The sequence below is a fragment of the Misgurnus anguillicaudatus genome, chromosome 6, assembly GCF_027580225.2.
Source record: "Misgurnus anguillicaudatus chromosome 6, ASM2758022v2, whole genome shotgun sequence".
In the NCBI taxonomy this organism is placed as follows: domain Eukaryota; kingdom Metazoa; phylum Chordata; class Actinopteri; order Cypriniformes; family Cobitidae; genus Misgurnus; species Misgurnus anguillicaudatus.
In genome coordinates, this window is record NC_073342.2 from 25094165 (window position 1) to 25112570 (window position 18406).

General features: G+C 36.3%; 2 protein-coding genes across 4 annotated transcripts in view; one reads left to right on the forward strand and one right to left on the reverse strand.

Annotated features, from left to right (window-relative positions):
* Positions 1–9664, reverse strand: part of duox (dual oxidase) — a 35301-nt gene extending 25637 nt beyond the window's left edge. The window contains exons 1-6 of the mRNA XM_055192141.2: positions 9537–9664; positions 8912–9022; positions 7762–7848; positions 7503–7667; positions 3727–3917; positions 3451–3649 (exon numbers count right to left, since the gene is read on the reverse strand). Of these exons, the coding sequence (XP_055048116.2) occupies positions 3451–3649; positions 3727–3917; positions 7503–7667; positions 7762–7848; positions 8912–8978 (709 nt within the window). The 5' untranslated portion in view covers positions 8979–9022; positions 9537–9664. The remainder of the gene's footprint in view (positions 1–3450; positions 3650–3726; positions 3918–7502; positions 7668–7761; positions 7849–8911; positions 9023–9536) is intronic.
* Positions 9665–10007: 343 nt separating this feature from the next.
* Positions 10008–18404, forward strand: duox2 (dual oxidase 2). Of its 3 annotated transcripts, XM_055192140.2 has the most exons (8): positions 10008–10140; positions 10222–10324; positions 10574–10631; positions 11510–11644; positions 13061–13268; positions 13368–13582; positions 14007–14224; positions 18217–18404. In XM_055192140.2, exons 1-8 carry the CDS (start codon positions 10115–10117, stop codon positions 18223–18225), a joined length of 972 nt encoding a protein of 323 aa, XP_055048115.2. In that variant the 5' UTR covers positions 10008–10114; the 3' UTR covers positions 18226–18404. The 3 variants fall into 3 exon arrangements, with proteins under 3 accessions (XP_055048115.2, XP_055048114.2, XP_073724945.1); XM_055192139.2 differs by lacking the exon at positions 10008–10140 and having other exon boundaries at positions 10178–10324; XM_073868844.1 differs by lacking the exons at positions 10008–10140; positions 18217–18404 and having other exon boundaries at positions 10178–10324; positions 14069–14218.
* Positions 18405–18406: the final 2 nt, after the last annotated feature.

Here is an 18406-nt window from a genome sequence, read left to right on the forward strand (position 1 = left end):
CTACTTTAAAACGAATTTCGTTTCAAATAATTTGTCTCGTAATTATAAACAATGTTTTGTTGTTAGGTTTTGTGAATATAAATTAAAAAGAACATTACTTTTTAAAAAATCAGCCTGGCAGTGCCCAGAATTTAAATTTACACGCGCATTTAGAGTATAATGTAGCAGCACGTTTGATTTGCGGTGTGCGGTGTGCTTTGCGGTGTGCTTAAAAATCAACTTTATATTAATTTTAATAGGCTACTGTGCTTAAAAATCAACTTTATATTAATTTTAATAGGCTACTTTGAAGGAGGACACGCACAGAGCAACGAGAACAGCGATGGCAGGTAAAGGAAAAAAGTTAAATGGTGTTTTTCTGACGAATAGAGTCAGTTTGTAAGAACATTTTTAAATGGACTATATCACCAATATGAACTCTGAACAATGAACTATTATAAACATAACAGCAAGAAAAACTGAAGAGGAACTCGCAACATTAAAGCAATACGCATTTATGTAGGCTAAAGCTATATATCACCTCTTATTTTTTAATTTAGTTAAGTTTCAATGGTAAGACTAGGCGCGTACATTATGCAGCGCTTTTCACATTCGAATCCCACTTAAGAAAACTATAAATGATGTGCAACTTAAAAATGTGCATAATATATTTTTTATATATTTTAATTTTAATATAGGCTATATAGTATATTATGTTTTGTTGTTTTTATACGTGAGGTGGGGGATCCGCGCAAATAGGTACCGGAACACAGACAGTCAAAACCTGAGAAGTCCCGAACCCTGCAATTATTAAACAAATGACTACTTTAAAAAATGCGGGCCAGGAAGCGGGTCGGGTATAATATTTTTTTTTCTTTGCCGTCCGAGTTGCAGGCGGGTTAGATGAAAACCTCGGTCGGGACTCGGGTGCGGGTTGTTTATACATTGACCCGCGCATCACTGGTAAGCGTCGATAAGAGCATGGTTGTGTGTAAGCTAAGCAACAAGGAATTCACATATCACCGCAGCACATCGAGCCTCAAGTATCATCTCAATGCAAATCATACAGCAGCTAGCGTGGACATTGGCCCGACTCGGGTACAACGACTTGGTTGAACAAAAATAAACAATATTTTGTTGCTTAAGCTTATGTATTCAGTCATTATTCATAAAAATCCATGTAAAAAATGCTTCTTAATGTTTTCAGGTCAAATATTTATATGTGATTAAAATGCGATTAATTTAGATTAATTAATTACAAAGCCTCTAATTAATTAGATTAATTTTTTTAATCGAGTCCCGGCCCTAATAAATATATATGTATAATAATTAGGGCTGTCAATCAATTAAAATATTTAATCTTGATTAATGGCATGATTTTTATGAGTTAACTCACGATTAATTGCAAATTAATCTCACATTTTTTTCTGTTCTATATTATTATGCATATATATTTATATAGTAAAATTTGATACATTTTATATAATTATTATTGTTATTATTATTATTAACAATAACAATATACAAAATGTATAAAATTTTACTATATACATATATATGTATAATAATTAGGGCGGTCAATCTCTTAAAATATTTAATCTCGATTAATCGCATGATTGTCATGAGTTAACTCGCGATTAATCGCAAATTAATCGCACATTTTTATCTGTTCTATATTATTATACATATATATTTATATTGTAAAGTTGTATACATTTTATATAATTATTATTGTTAACAATAATAATTATATAAAATGTATACGATTTTACTATATAAATATATATGTATAATAATTAGGGCTGTCAATCGATTAAAATATTTAATCTCGATTAATCACATGATTGTCATGAGTTAACTTGCGATTGATCTCAAATTAATCGCACATTTTTATTTGTTCTATATTTACCTTAATTTAACACTTTTCAAGTTTTTAATACTTTAATCAACATGGGCATGGACAAATGAAAAGTTTAGTTGCTAAACGAGATAACTCCGTTTTTTTAATTTTTCATAAATCTCGTTTTTTTGGTTGTGCATTCCAATTAATATCAATTCAACTGCAGTTGGTTTGTTTTGATATAAACCTTCATAACTTTAAAAATACAGCTAAGTAGCACCATAAAACAAAATAATAACATGATAACATAATTATAAACATGTTATGACAAAAATGTTAAAAACTGGGTTATTTCGTTTTGCAACGAAACTCTTCAAATATAGATTCTTTATGCAAATGTATGTTTATTATTCGATTTTTTAAGGTTCAAAAACAAAATTACCTGAAAATGTTTCATGTTCATCTACCTTTGAACGAACTGTTGCCAGTAAATAACATAAATGTAAAATCTACAGTAAGTTACAGGCAGCTAGTTGCCAGTAATACCCAGTAATACTGTAATTTCTATCCAACAACATGCTATAGGCCTAGGGTCAGAAATTGCGCATTAATTGCACATTAACAAAATTTGTGTCTTTAAAATGAATTTACATTAATGCGTTAATTTTGACAGCCCTAATAATAATGTATATAATTGTACTTTTTTACGTTTAAAGGTGATACATTTTTCAACACTACGCACATACACAGGGCTGTAACTTATATATGACTTATTAGTCAGATGTCGGAAAAATAGTGGTATCAGGATAAATATCAGGTTTATTAGTCGGTTAATAAGTTAAGCAATGACTATGGCCATTACCATTCATTTACAAACCACACCTTAGTACCTTACTGGCATTATATCATTTTTACAGCAATATGACAACTGCACATTGTTATGGGCTGCAGGAGGAAATAAATCTCTGACTGGATTTTACAGAAAATTTCCCATATAGGAACGTAAGTCAAAACAAAGTTTGTAACAAATGCATATGGGAGTTTCCGGGACAGGATTTAAGACTAGCCCTTAGTTATATGAGGAAATATAGGTAGTTTTTAGAAACTTAAATAATCTTAAAATAAAATATGGCACTGATATATGTTAAGATATGTCAGTTTAAGGTGTTTTTAAAATAAGGCAGCTCAAGCAAGCAAAGCTGATGACTTTGGACCAGATATGCCCTGAATTCATTACGGACCTGCCAACCGCAACTAATGGTTTCCTTACGAACAGAAACTTGTGTGGAGATCTATAAACCCAAATGAATAACAGGAAGAAAGCAGTGTTCATTGTCAATGTTTTATAATGGGTAGTAAGAGGAGGACATTCCCCTTACAGTTTTTTCCTGATTTCTCAAGAAACCGGGAAAAGATTTCAACCACGGTCGTAGCCTAATGGTTAGAAGTTGGGCTTCTAACCCATGAGTTTCTGGTTTGGTCAATGGCTCATAGTTTGCGGCTGAAGTGCACTTGAACACCAGTCCCCCATTTGCTGCCCGTGTGCCTTCATCGCTTTTATTTTAAATTATTCTTCACATATCACTGATATCTATCTGCACTGTATGATGATAAACCAAGGTTTGTCTTACCATAGAGTCTTTGCGAACCAGGGCCGGTGGTAGGATCTGGTGCACTCCACATTAGATAACTACTGCTACTCTGTCTGGGCATATCCTGAGAAGAGCCCGAAGCCAAAAGACCTCTGGAAAAATTTCTCAGAGCATCACACCATGAACCGGAGGATCCATAGATAGAGCTGCCATCTATCCATGCAGTCACATGATTCACCTTAAAAGAATTATGGGTAGGTACAGTACAGTAAACTGAAGATCAGCCAAATGCACGTGTTCTGTCCTTTACATTACCTGCGATCGGGGTTTGTTGGGACTTTTGCCGGTGCTGTGGTCCCACGCTGCTCTTTGAAATGGAAGAGCAGCGACTGGTTTTGAAGAGTTGGAGCCAAAGACCGGGTCATCTTTTTGGACTTCAATATGCATGAACTCAGGGGGGCAACTGGGCCTACGCGATTCTGAGATCTCAGACCATACATGATAACCTGTTGGGTTAACAAAGAGCAGGTGCAAAAATAGCTTTACAGTGCTCTCAACAGATTTGTTTTGCATATGTTTATAAAAAGTTAATAATTGTAACAGTTCGGAATTAAATATTAAGAGAATTAATAAATCTTGAAAGAAAAACCTAGAGCTCAGGGTTAGTAAAGCAAACTGCAGTCAGGGCTGGACTGGTAATCTGGCATTCCGGGCAAATGCCCGGTGGGCCGACGCACTTGGGGGCCGGTGGATATAAGATTTTTTTTTAATTGGCCAACAACCAGCCCATAAAGCAAGGACAGCGGCCCATTGGTTCATTTTCCATACTGACACTGGGCTGGCCCAATAATCTCTTAACAGGCTCCATCCCTCCCAGTGTGGACTGCATCCGACACAAGAAACAGAGGGGGTTTGTCTGACCAGCCCATAACACTCGTACATCGGGCAACGGAGCCCGTTGCTTTCTTTTTTTGTTTGTTTTTGTTTTTACATAATTCATTAATGGCGCTATAAGCCGCGGTGGCAACTGCATTTCCCAAAGTTAGCGTAATTAGATGTTCATTTTTTTTTAGACAGACCGGCCCAGGAGACACCTAATCAGCAGCCCATTGGTTCCTTTTTATTTGACATTTGGCTAGCCCAATCACAACTTTTAGGGCATTTTATGAAGCATGCAGCGTCAGTGTGCTTCTATCAAAATAAGAGACGAGAAGCGAGTGAACGTGCGGTAAGCAGAACTGCTTTTAAAACACTGTCGTTAGATTTTTGGCTACATCAAACTTTTGATCACAGTTTTTATCAAACATATTTTACGAATTCCAAAACAAATTAATCTTAATAACTACCATCAATTTTGTAAATAAAGCATTTATAAGTAATACATTATTGTTAATGATGGCTGGCTGAAGAAAAAAGCACCTTATATTCAAGTGTGCAGAATTATTAGGCACATTTTATTTCACATTTAAAATGGGCCAAAAAATGTTTAACACACACACTGGAAATTCATTATTTGATGTCCATAAGAAAGATGCCATTAATGGAAATTGCAAAATTGAGGTGTGACCATTAGACAAGAAATCCTGATTCGGGCAGCAAGGGCATAAAATAGGATGAAAGGAAAAGATATATATAAAATGAATGATGGTTATTAAAATTACTGTAGTTTGGAGTTTGTAAAAGTTGTTCAGAAAAAAAGTGATCAAAATATTCTGCACACCATGTAATGGGACTCATGGCTCTGCCGCGAGACTGTGACTTTATTGTAACATTTATCAGGTCTCAGTGTTATCATAAGGTGGTCAGAATGTTAGTTTAAACATTGTGCACTCACTTGCTAAGACAATTGGCAGATTTTGAAAACCGGCAAAGTCATTTACAGTGCTTGCATTTATTGTAATGTCACGTGTCAGCTCTTATACTTTTTTAATTAATCATTATATGGAGTTGGTAGTCAAGTTTGCACAAAGATGGGTGTTATTTGTGATCCTATGTAGTGGGCCGGTCTGGGCCAAAATGCCAGGGCCGATTTTTTGTCCCAGTCCAGCCCTGACTGCAGTGGTAAACTGGCAAGTAAGTCAGATTCATTTTACAGGTTTTTGTTAATGATTTTTTTTTATTAATGGATTTTGGCTTTTAATGGAATTAATGGAATTGCATTGCATTTCTGTATTTGGTTGCATTGTGCGTGTTTGCAATGCGTTTCTGCATGTGGTTCTGTTGCAAGTATTTGCAGTGTTTTTCTGTATTTGCTTGCATTGTGAGTATTTGCAGTGTGTTTCTGTATTCTGGTTGCATAGCAAGTTTTTGCATTGCATTTCTGTATTTGGTTGCGTTGTGAGTGTTTGCAATGCGTTTCTGCATGTGGTTTTGTTGCAAGTATTTGCAGCACATTTCTGTATTTGCTTGCAATGTTGTATTTGCAGTGTTTCTGTATCTGGGTGCGTTGCAAGTATTTACAGCGCATTTCTGTATTTGGTTGCTTTGTGAGTGTTTGCAATGCGTTTCTGCATTTGGTTGTGTTTCAGATAAATGCAGCAAGTTTCTGTATTTGCGTACATTGTGAGTATTTGCAGTGTGTTTCTGTATCTGGTTGTTTTTTAAGTATTTGCAATGCGTTTCTGCATTTGGTTGTGTTTTAAGTATTTGCAGAACGTTTCTGTATTTGCTTGCATTGTGAGTATTTGCAGTGTGTTTCTGTATCTGGTTGTGTTGCAAGTATTTGCAGCGCATTTCTGTATCTGGTTGTGTTGCAAGTATTTGCAGTGCATTTCTGTATTTGGTTGTGTTGTGAGTGTTTGCAATGCATTTCTGCATTTGGTTGTGTTTTAAGTATTTGCAGAACGTTTCTGTATTTGCTTGCATTGTGAGTATTTGCAGTTTGTCTATACATCTGATTGCATTGCAAGTTTTTGCATCGCATTTCTGTATTTGATTGCATTGTTAGTGTTTGCAATGCGTTTCTGTATTTGGTTGCATTGCAAGTATTTACAGCGCATTTCTGCATTTGGTTGCTTTGTGAGTGTTTGCAATGCATTTATGCATTTGGATGTGTTTCAGATGCAGAACGTTTCTGTATTTGCTTGCATTGTGAGTATTTGCTGTGTGTCTCTGTATCTGGTTGCGTGGCAGGTATTTGCAGCGCATTTCTGTATTTGGTTGCATTGTGAGTGTTTGCAATGCATTTATGCATTTGGTTGTGTTTCGGATGTATGCAGAACGTTTCTGTATTTGCTTGCATTGTCAGTATTTGCTGTGTGTCTCTGTATCTGGTTGCGTTGTGAATGTTTGCAATGCGTTTCTGCATTTGGTTCTGTTTCAAGTATTTGAAGCATGTTTCTGTATTTGCTTGCATTGTGAGTATTTGCAGTGTGTTTTTGTATCTGGTTGCACTCCAAGTATTTGAAGCACATTTCTGTTTGGTTGATTTGTCAGTGTTTGCAATGCATTTCTGCATTTCCTATGAAGGCTGTCCGAATGTGTTTCCCGAAGCTGCCTTCATGCCGCCAAAGTTATTAGGCAGTGAGGCAACAAGTCAGTTGCCTTGGTTTTCGGACACAGCCCCAGTCGATAATTTGTCCTTGCGTCAAAAAGAGTACTGGTTTCTTTTTAATTTTTTAAGCAACTATAGACGGTTTCATCGGACGCACGTGATACACGTCTGGATCCTAACCTTACTTCCGGTTTCATTTTTTTTAAGGTCTGACTAGTTGCTAAACTGACATCTTGAACAAATGCCTCGTCGAAAATAACAAATGTTTTGGTTTCCTAGGTAATCTATGTGTTGTTTTTTTGCTTGTTATATAAATAAACTATGTTTAAAGGACTTTTTTGTTATTTATTCTTAGCGGATTTTACCGGAAGTTACGTGCAGCCGCTTGTTTATGTTGTTACTGCTGAAATGGTCTATACATTATTAGTAAAAGTTTTTGTGGTGCTCAAAAGGTTTCTCCTTGTTACTTAAGGTAAATTACACACAAGATGCAGCCTTTACTAAAATTAAATCTTACTTAAAATGTGAACTTATAATTAAAGACTTGGTTGTGTGTCACTCAACAGGTTGCGTCTTGCATAAATGGAGGATCACTCACCAAAGGCCACAGAGAGAACCGTTCTGTTTTTGTGGGACAGGAGACCGGATTGACCGCTCATGGCAGTGTTACTTATGTGCCGGGGGTTGGGCAGGTGAGGCTCCTGTCGGGCCATATAAACTCCATCAGCATACTGCGCCGGCAGAAGACGCACTAGAGCTGAATCTGTAATTGCAACATGGTCATGTTTAAAAACTACTTTCATATGTTACGCTTTTAAATAATGTATTTTAAGGTGAATTATTGTTAACCCACTCACTCGCAGACCCCCGGTCATGATCTGCCAAATTATTATACCACCCGTCATACCTCTGAACTTCCCAAGTAATGGCATTGGAGTCGGTACCTGTTTGGTTCAAGGTGGATCAAAGGGAGTTTGGAAGCAATTTATAATAACTTACATGAGTATGCATGAATCAGTTTTACAACATTTACAATATGTGTGTATATATATATATATATATTTTCCAGTTGTAAATATATGTATATATATGTATATGTATATACATATATATATATATATATGTATATATACTATATATATAGTTTTGAACTTTATTATAAATAAATAAATAAATAAATAAATAAATAAATAAATATATATATATATATATATATATATATATATATATATATATATATATATATATATATATGAAGAGTTTGGTTCCAAAACACGATAACTATGTTTTTTTCTCCATAATTATTTTTTTATTGTTATATATGTGTGTACAGCATATATGTATGTATGTATGTATATATTAAACTAATATGTATGATATGTCTTAAAAAAATACTGATATAAGATGTAAAGGAATGGAATTCACATTTAACACATTTAATCTGCAAAAAATATGAAAATACAGTTGAAAACTGTAAATTATTTCAGTGAAATATCTATTAAAAATAAAAAATACAATATATAATATATAAAATATTATATATCCTCCCATTTTATTAATAACATCATGCACTCAAGCTTGCATGCCACATAATACAATACTGTGGTATGCTTTAGTATTTACTGTAGTAAGCTGTTGTAAATTGTAGTATACTGTAATATATTAAAGTATAGTAGTTGGTAAACTATATACTATAGTATTAACTATATACTTGAATATTTACTATGGTAAAGTTCAAAAACACTATAGTATCTGGAAAACTTACCACAGTTTATTATAGTAAATACTTAAGTATACTACTACAGTATTATTTCAGCACTCCACAAGCAAAAAAATTATTAATGTTATCCAAGCATGACCTGAGTACGCTTTAAAGATACTTTTGTATGCAATGAATCTCATTCCTTTCATCGTATCAAAAACCATCTAACAATTCAATGTTTAATTTACACGTTTAATGTGTATTTAATGACTGTAAATAAAATAAATGAATAACATTTTACTCACAAACAGCGCTTGAGAGAACAACCAGGGTAGGTAAACTTCTCCAGAGTAACTCAAGCAAACCCATCATTGCAAACCAATGAAGCACCTCTTCACCTGTGCATGAGCACTTTACTTTACACAACAAAATGCAGCATGAAGTTAAAACAACTTGGTTTTTTCATACTATTTTAAATTTTGACTTGTGATAAGTTGACATAACTTATTAAAACAAGTTAGAATTGTTTAACTTAACAAATTAAGTTAAAGTAACATAAAAAATATATGTTGATTTGACATCATTTGTAACAGTGATCTTATGTTCACACATGTAAAATACTTAAGTATACTGTAATATTTACTATAGTAAACTGTAGTAAATTCCAATACAGTATAGTGGTTTTGAACCTTAATTATAAATATTAAAAGTAAACTACAGTATTTACTAAATTTTATCATTTACTGTAGTTGATACTACAGAATACTATAGTAGCCTATAGCCTACATTAACATACTGTATACTAAAATAAACTGCATCTTACTATTAAAGTAAACTGTAAAGTGTTACTCAGTGTTTTACTGCAATGTGGATTACAGCAGACAGAAAGTTTAAAACGAATATCACAACAACAAAATGCTTTGAACTCACCTGTCGGCAGGTACTGTACAGGAGGTGAAATGGGAACACGAATTAAAAGGAAACTCAACTCAGGCGTCTGAAGATCCGACCCACATCCACACCTACTGTAGTCTCCTCACACTGACTTTATACTGACGGGTTGACACCTCTGTTTTCGGGAAATACCAATCAATGCAAATCAAAGCTATAATTAGTAAGCGCGACCGTATAAAAGATGCGCGACGACCCGGTCACCTTATTCCCAACCCGCACTTTTTCCTCAAAGCGCTCCTTACGCATACAGGTAAGTCGAATTGCATCCTTTTGTTAGTTACAGCTTTGTTAAATTGTATTAAGTAACAGCCACTTCAGTCCAACGTTAAGAAGATCCGATGTCCTTTGATTTACAGTGTCAATCTCCGTATCATCTTTCACGCGCACAATCGCAGCCAGGCGCGCTCGGATCGCTTTACCTCAGCGCGTATCATTTGCATTATAACGGGCTGTTTAAAGAGTAGACTACACATTTCTGTGCCTATAGCCTGTAGATGTATGTTATAGTCTTTAAGAGACGAATCTGAAGCAATATGAAGAAGTGAGGGGGAGATATGGACCTGTTATCTTTCATCTTCAGGTAACCCAACACTACGCTGCTTTCAGCTTTAGAGAAGATGACTTTTTACGATGCCATTTACCCGTTTTATCCGCTACAAAGGAGACCGTTCATCATCGACACAAGCCTACTGGTTGCTATTCTGGTTTTCTCGGTATTGGCTGTCAGTTTCCTCCTCATCCTGCCGGGAATACGCGGCAAATCGGTCAGTATTACTTCTTTTAACTTTTGCAGCACATTTTCCCACCAAAAATGGCTTTATGTATCATAATGATACAATCTCTTTAGATCAGACAGTGGATTGGTTTCTGGTTGTTTAAAATGCCTTAAATGGCTTTTTATTTATTTATAATTTCCTAATTTACCTTTATTTTTAAGTTTAAATGGTTTGGTTCAGTTTGCTTTGTTGTATGAAACGTGAAAAAGCTATTGCAAAAAATCTCTTTTTTTGCAGAGACTGTTCTGGATGTTCAGGATAATTATTAGTTTATTCATTGGAGCTGTTTTAGTTGGTGAGTTTTTTTGTTTTTGTACTAATTTTCGTTTCTTTGTACAGTAAACCATATAGTGACCTTAAAATGCATTTGGACACTTAAAGGGATATCAAAAAAAGGAAAATTCGGTCATCATTTACTCTTCCTCAAGTTGTTACAAACCTGTATACATGATGATTTGCAATCTTTTATAGCTCAGTGTTTTATAGCTCAGCGTTTTATAGCTCGATGATAAAGCTTTGTATTAGCAGCGCAAAAGGTAATGGGTTCAAAACCAGGAAACACATGCTGATAAAAATGTATACTTTGTAATGCACTGTCACTTTGGATAAAAGTGTCTGCCAAACCCGTAAATGTAACCGAGCAGGAAGCAGAGGGTTATTTGACTTCATAATAGGAAAAAAATACTATGGAAGTGAATGGTGCCCCATAACTGTTTGGTTACAAACATACAAATATCTTACTTTGTGTTCAGCAGAGCAAAGAAATTTATACAGGTTTGTAAACAACATGAGGGTGAGCAAATTAAATTTTGGGGGTACTATCCCTTTAAGCAGCACAAAAAATGTACATATTACAATGCATTAGGCAAAACTAAACACACAAATGCCAACAAATTACTTTAAAAATAACTCACGTTATGAACTATTTTGTATTGTAATTACAGATGTACTGTATAAAGTCAGTTGTTAATTAAATAAATGATTTTTTTGTAAAAAAAAAAAGGTCCATATTTTTTACTCAATGATGTCCAAATTCTGTGGTTACCGTATATCCTAATATAACACTGAACTAAGCAGCAGACTTTGTACCTCACAGCTTAAAAAATAGAAACAAATATGCCTCAGTTATAATATGAGGTGTAACTGTTTGTAAACTCTTTCTGTCCACTTAAGCGCTAAATTTTAGTGGAGATTGGGCCGAAGCCAGCGTGAAGGCCAATGCCTCTTACAAGTCCTTCAGTAATGCAGTGGTATCAGCTGACGTGGGACTGCATGTTGGACTGTATGGGATCAACATCACACTCAGAGGTAATAGATTTTCATTAACATTATACTTACATAATGGTTTTTCTGTTGTGGCATCTTAACAAAACATGATAAAAATTATGAGCGTCACTGGAGCAGTGCATTTTCAAAAAGTCCCTAAAGAGTTCATATTAGTTCCTCAGGAGTAAATAAAGGCATAGATATGTATAAAGGCTATGTTTTGCCCGCATTTGGCGGCCATCTTACCACAGGCAGCTCGCTTACTCGTAGCATTGAGTTTTAATGGTGCAGGTACTTTAAAATGACTATAACTTGAACTAAAATGACCAAAGCATAGCCACGTTAATAACGTTTGTAAGAAACCAAACCGTTTGAAAATTGGTAGAAAATTGAGCAAGTTAATGGTCATTTAAAAGTACCTGCACCATTATACTCAATGCTACGAGTAAGCGAGCTGCCTTTGGTAAGATGGCCGCCAGGTGATGACGTTAGAGACTCCTCCGTAACACATTTAGCCTTTATACATATCTATGCATAAAGGTACCAAAGGGTGCGTCTTAGTATCTCAAATGTACATATTGGTACCAAATCTGTCCCTAATATTCTGACCTTTTTAAATGGTGCTGCTCAGTGACGGCCTGGGACCAATTTTTTTTACTTTAAAGGGACACTCCACTTTTTTGAAAATATGCTCATTTTACAGCTCCCCTAGAGATAAACATTTGATTTTTGCCGTTTTGGAATCCATTCAGCTGATCTCCAGGTCTGGCGCTAGCCCTTTAAGCATAGCTCAGCACAATCCATTGAATCTGATTACCATTAGCATCGCGCAAAAAAAATAACCAAAGAGGTTTGATATTTTTCCTATTTAAAACTTGACTCTTCTGTAGTTACATCGTGTACTAAGACCGACAGAAAATTGCGGTTTTGCGATTTTCTAGGCCGATATGGCTAGGAACTATACTCTTATTCTGGTGTTATAATCAAGGACTTTGCTGATGTAACATGGTTGCAGCAGGCGTAATGATATTACGCAGTGCCCGAAAATAGTCCCTGCTATTGAAAGATACTAAAGGGACTATTTTCGGCTGCTGCGTAATATCATTGGCCCTACTGCAGACATGTTACAGCAGCAAAGTCCTTGATTATTACGCCAGAATAAGTGTATAGTTCTTTGCCATATCTGCCTAGAAAATTGCAACTTTTAATTTTCCGTTGGTCTTAGTACACGATGTAACTACAGAAGAGTCAAATTTTAAATAGGAAAAATATCAAAACTCTTTGGTTATTTTTTAGGCGCGATGCTAATGGTCTAATCAGATTCAATGGATTGTGCTAAGCTATGTTAAACGTTGTAGCGCCAGACTATAATGTACTTTTTAAAAGGGTACTGCCCCAGAAAATTTTCTTCTGACAGTGTATCCACATATGTCAACATTTTAATATCTGGTCTTACAGGAAACCCTGTATCGCAGATAAACGAGACTATAGACTACAATGAAATCTTCAGTTGGTCCGATGACATGGATGACCAGTATGCCGATGCGCTGGAGAGGGGTCTGCCCAACCCTATCCTTTACATCGCTGAGAAATTCACAAGCAACAGCGCTTGTGGACTCATCTATCAATACAGATACTCTGGACGGTTTGCATCAGCCAGTCTGTGGTGAGCCACACCTGTGCACAGATAAATCCTTCTTTAGAGTAAAGAAACTCAGTCCTATTTAACAAAGAAGCTTAAGTAAAGAATGCTCTTCTCCCACAGGACAGCTTTTTTGTGCTGGCTGGTGGCCAATATCCTCTTTTCAATGCCCGTCATCCTCTACGCTGGGTACATGATGATAGTCACGGCCACTTTCATCTTCTTCTCCATGGCTTCCTTCTCAACGATATACAACACAGACCCATGTGACTTCAATATTGGCGCAGATTCATTTAGGACAAACTACAGTCATTCCTTCTGGCTAGCTTTGGCAACGGGTAAATGCTCAAGGATTTTTATATTGAAATGTCTTGGCATACTATAAATAAATTTGCTTTAACCACTAGTAGATCTCAATGGGTGACCCAAAAATAATATCTTTTCGAATAAGTGGGTCATATTATACATTGAAATGTTGCTAATTACTATATTCAGTCTTTTTTCAAGCTAGTAATTTGACATTTTTTTATTACTTTTGTACTATACACACTTTAAAAATGCTGGGTTGATTCAACCCAAAATGCTGGGTTGGTTTAACCCATTTTTGGGTAAAATATAAAAATTCCTGGGTTAATTTAACGCAACGAAAGGGTTTGTGTCTTTTTGACCCAACACTGGGTTGGAAATAACCCAAATTGATGTCCAATTTCTGGGTTCTGAAGCAATTTGAGAAACAATGTTGTGTTTTACAATGTATTATAGGTTTACTGAGCGCTCTTATTGGTTTGATGGTGGTGTTGCTGGGTTGTCTGTTTCCTGTGAAGATGAGGGAGGCATTTAGTGTGGCTTTGGACAGTGATGATGAGGAAGGTTGCACTGAGGAAGGCTACCTCAACAAAGGCTTTCTAGATGGAGTGATATGCGATGACATCAAACAGATGAGAAATAACAAGGAACCTCAGCAGATCGATACATTAACGGTAAGTTTCAAGCCACGAATTCAGCAACATTTGCTAGATGTAAAGGGCCACAAAAAAGAATTGTGAAAATGTGAAAGTTTATGCATCATTGTTTTCTATATAACGCAAAAGAATAAGTAAAAAAATCTAGGTTAACTATAGACCCGATATAGTCCGGCAATGAGTAACCCACTTCAAGCCAAAATACACTTGAAATTGGTTACATAATATCCAAACTAACTTGCAAGATGTATAATATTTCAACATGTAAACAAAGTCAACAGTGATTACGAGTTGTTTGGTTTCATTTATGTATTTATTTTATTTAAAGAGCACCTATTTCATTGTTAAAAACGTTATTTTGTGTATTTGGTATAATACAATGTGTTCGCGTGGTTTAAGGTTAAAAAACACATTATTTTCCACATACCGTACATTTTTGTAGCTCCAGATAAAACGCTCTGATTTGTACAAAGCCAATCTATCTGAAAAGCGTTGTGTCCGTGATTCCCCAGCTAATCTGTATGTTGTGAATGGCCTGAATACCTCTGACTTCAGGAAATGTGACGCTCCTTACCATGTTTGAAAGATTAGGTTTTTTTAACTGGAGTTAACTTACAGGCTGTGGGAGTAATTATAATAATGTCGGTCTTGTCTACATCACTGGTTTTTAAACTGGGGGCCGCGAGATGGTGCCAGGGGAGCCCCAGTTTTATGACATTTTATGAAATACATTAATTTATCACGAATTCTGTGTAATTAAACCTAAAAAAATAAGGCTACTAACCAAAAGCACTACTTTTTTGTATAATTTAATGTTTTCTTTATTAAAATGTTGAGTTTTAGAACAGTTTTTTTGTCACAAATTTTCTTTGGGGGGCCGCAAAGGAATGCACTGTACACAAGGGGGGCGCACGCTGATTAAGTTTGGGAACCACTGGTCTACATCACCAGTCCCAGGAAATAAACTGTTGCCTACAATCCGTGTGTTTGTAAAGAAATTTACATTGGAGACGATAACTCATGTCATCGTCTACTTTGGGGTTTATACCTTTCGCATATCGTCAACGTACTAATACACACTTACACAACAAAGGAAATTTAACAACGCGAATCGGACAATAGGTGCTCTTTAATGTATTTGGGCTACAGCTAAGCTAAAAGGAGTTCAGCGTGACGCAAATTTCGTCATCAGAATAGTACCCACACACTATGCACTGCTGGATTTTTGTGACTGCGTTTACTTTTCATGCGTAGGTTGCACATGCGCAGACAAGAGAATGTAGAAAGCAATGCACAGCGTCGATACTTTGCAAGGCTGTACATTCGACCATGCACATACATTCGCGTACATGTAAAAAACAAATGACACAAAAAAAAAACGGTGCTAAATAGTACTTAAAGCTCGTAATCATAAGGAAACCACTTAAAGCGCTATTTAACACCTCTGTAGAACCATAAGTGGTGCTAAAGCATGACTAAAGCGCCACTTATGGTTCAACATAGCACAATAGGGTTCTACACAGGTGTTAAACAGGTTCTACATTAGCACTAAAATGGTTCCACTATGATTTCCAGGCAGTGAACCACTTTTACTGCTATTTAGCACCATTTAAGTGCAGTGGCGGTCGGTGACTTCTTTTTTCGAGGGCGCTCGATGTGAAGTTTGTCACAACATGTATGTAGCCCGTTGTTCGTAATTTTAAAATATGCACGTCGAGCGATCCTATGTGCATCACGCGTCCCGTCAAAACAAGTGCCCGCCGCAGACGCGCCCAAAGGGTTTATGATAAAAGAGACGGTCGCGTTTGCCAGATACTCGCATAATCTCATGCGTAATCAGAGTTTCTGGTTTGTTTTGGATGAACTACAGTGATGGACACAGAAATTTTGACAATGGGTCTTGTCTTGACTTTTCGACTCGTTTAGAAGCGTCTCTTGACTGCTTCAGAATGGAAGTCAATGGCCATGCACAAACATGTCATTAAAACAACACTTAACGTTCATTTTCAAAACTGTACTACTCACCGGGTGGTTTGTGGTGTTCGTTGATGATTAAAAACAAATATCTGGGCGCAATGTATGAGTTCAATCCGTGTTATTTGCTATAGGGGAACTATTTTTTCAGATACCTCACAACCGCGTATATACTTCCGCTCTAGATTTGAGTCTGAAGCATGAAAGAACATAGTCCAACAAACTGTAATAAAACGGTAGCATACTTTCAAAATCAAGTTTATTTATAACACTTAACCCATCCAATATGTTTTTTCATCAGCAGAACAATAAAGAAGATATTTTGCAGAAACCCCAGTGCTCCGTCATGCAAGTCAACAGATCCGCACACTTTAAGAGCTAAAGCATATATATCCAATACAATAGTAATCCCCCATAACTCCGTGTGACATATTGACGTCTTGTGAAGCAAATCAATCAGTTTTTGCAAGAAACTGAACGTTATTTACAACACTATTAGCATGAATGCCAAAGCAGGAAGCGCGTTTTCGGTTTGAGGTGATCTTCCACTGGTGGCGTTTGGTGGCTGTTGGCTATGGATGTTGGTCTCTCTGCGCCACCTATAGAGCGGGAGCGTGAAGCGCACTTCCTGCTTGGCAAAAGCTCTGCATTAACGCTGTTAAATATTTATATATATATATTCGAATCTCAAAACTGAAAATCGAATGTCAACAAACGGAACGAATATTCGAATATTCTGGTCCAGCCCTACAAATATGGGAAACATTTCTTCTGAGAGAAACCGAGCGAAAAAACTACAACCACATGTAAACAGACCCTTTTTTGTTTCCCGGCGGCGGAGTGATATATCAGCGAGCAATGAGTCTTCCAAGAGAAGTCAATGGAATTTTACAAAATGACAAATAAAACACGACAGAAACTGTATTTTGCTACACAACTTGTTTTTATGTGCCCATTATAGACGGGTTGCACGGCGACGTCACTAACTGGTTGCGCGCGCAACCGAGGGGCAGAAAGAAGAGACGTGCATTGTGTTGTATGCTAGTAGCGGTGTCTGTAAGTCAAAATGCCAAGGAATTTTTGTGTGGAAAATAGTACCAACAGAGTCAGTGCTGGGTGCCTAATGTTAACATACCAGTAGATGCGACTATTACGTTACTAGCATTATAATTATAACATTATAATTCATACATGTATCACAGTAACACTGCAAAAATAAAGACAGAAAAACAGATCCAACTAAAATCAAGTCTTATTTATATACAAACAATAAAGAACGCTTCAATAATTAAGGTTGTTGCAGTAGCGGATCAGCTCACCAATCGGGCTTTCTGCCCCCTGGATGCACGCGCACCCTGCAATGTTTGTAAACTTGCAACCCCTCTATACCACGGGTCTGTTGAATGCTGCATTCTGATTGGCTGAGAAATGTTCTATGGGTGTTGATTATTTTTCTGTAAACCGCACACCTAATTTTTCAAATGTCTTAAAAATAGGCACCAGAGCAATGTTTGTGGTAACCGTGGTATAAGCGGAATAATTGACTCCGGTCCCCCGAACTATTTGAAAATAATGCACACCTGCGGTGTAACGGCACTCCGCTTCGCGTCGTGCCGCATTACCACCTTGGTGTGCATTATTTTCTTACAATTCAATGGCCCGTCGTCAATTATTCCTTACATATGCCCCACCTATTTTGACCTCAGGAAAACAGCCGTGAACAGATTTTACAAAACTTCTTTAACATGAAAATAAAATAATGCAGGTTCGGAGGAACTTGGGGGTAAACAATGGCAAAATGTCTATTTTGTTGGCCTTTTATTTTAGACAGTATAGTGGTAAGTAGACAGGAAAGTGTTGGTGGAGATAGGGTGAGCGGGAACGGCATAGGACCTCAGAGACGGGAATCGAACCACGCGCATATCGGCGCCAATGCAAAATGTCTATGTTGTGAAGTCTTTAACTATTTCTTTATCACCATGATGATATAATGTATTGCTTTGAAAGTTTCATCTGTTTTGTTCTCTTCTTTACAGCGACTCTGAGAGTCAGTTTTCATCCACTCACACTACTTGAACATCTGAGATTGAAAAGCTCAGAGCAGCTCCATATAATTTATAGACTTTATAATGTATAGTATTTGTGTTACTGTTTCTCTTGTACCTGCTTTTCATGTAAATATGTACATAATGCTGCTGAAATAAATAAAACACAATCCCCATTATT

Coding starts and splice junctions, on each gene's coding strand:
- duox2 (XM_055192139.2), top strand. CDS start 10,178: ATGACTTTTTACGATGCCATTTACCCGTTTTATCCGCTACAAAGGAGA. Junction 10,632..11,509: donor CATTGGAGCTGTTTTAGTTG/GTGAGTTTTTTT, acceptor TGTCCACTTAAG/CGCTAAATTTTAGTGGAGAT. Junction 13,583..14,006: donor CTGGCTAGCTTTGGCAACGG/GTAAATGCTCAA, acceptor AATGTATTATAG/GTTTACTGAGCGCTCTTATT.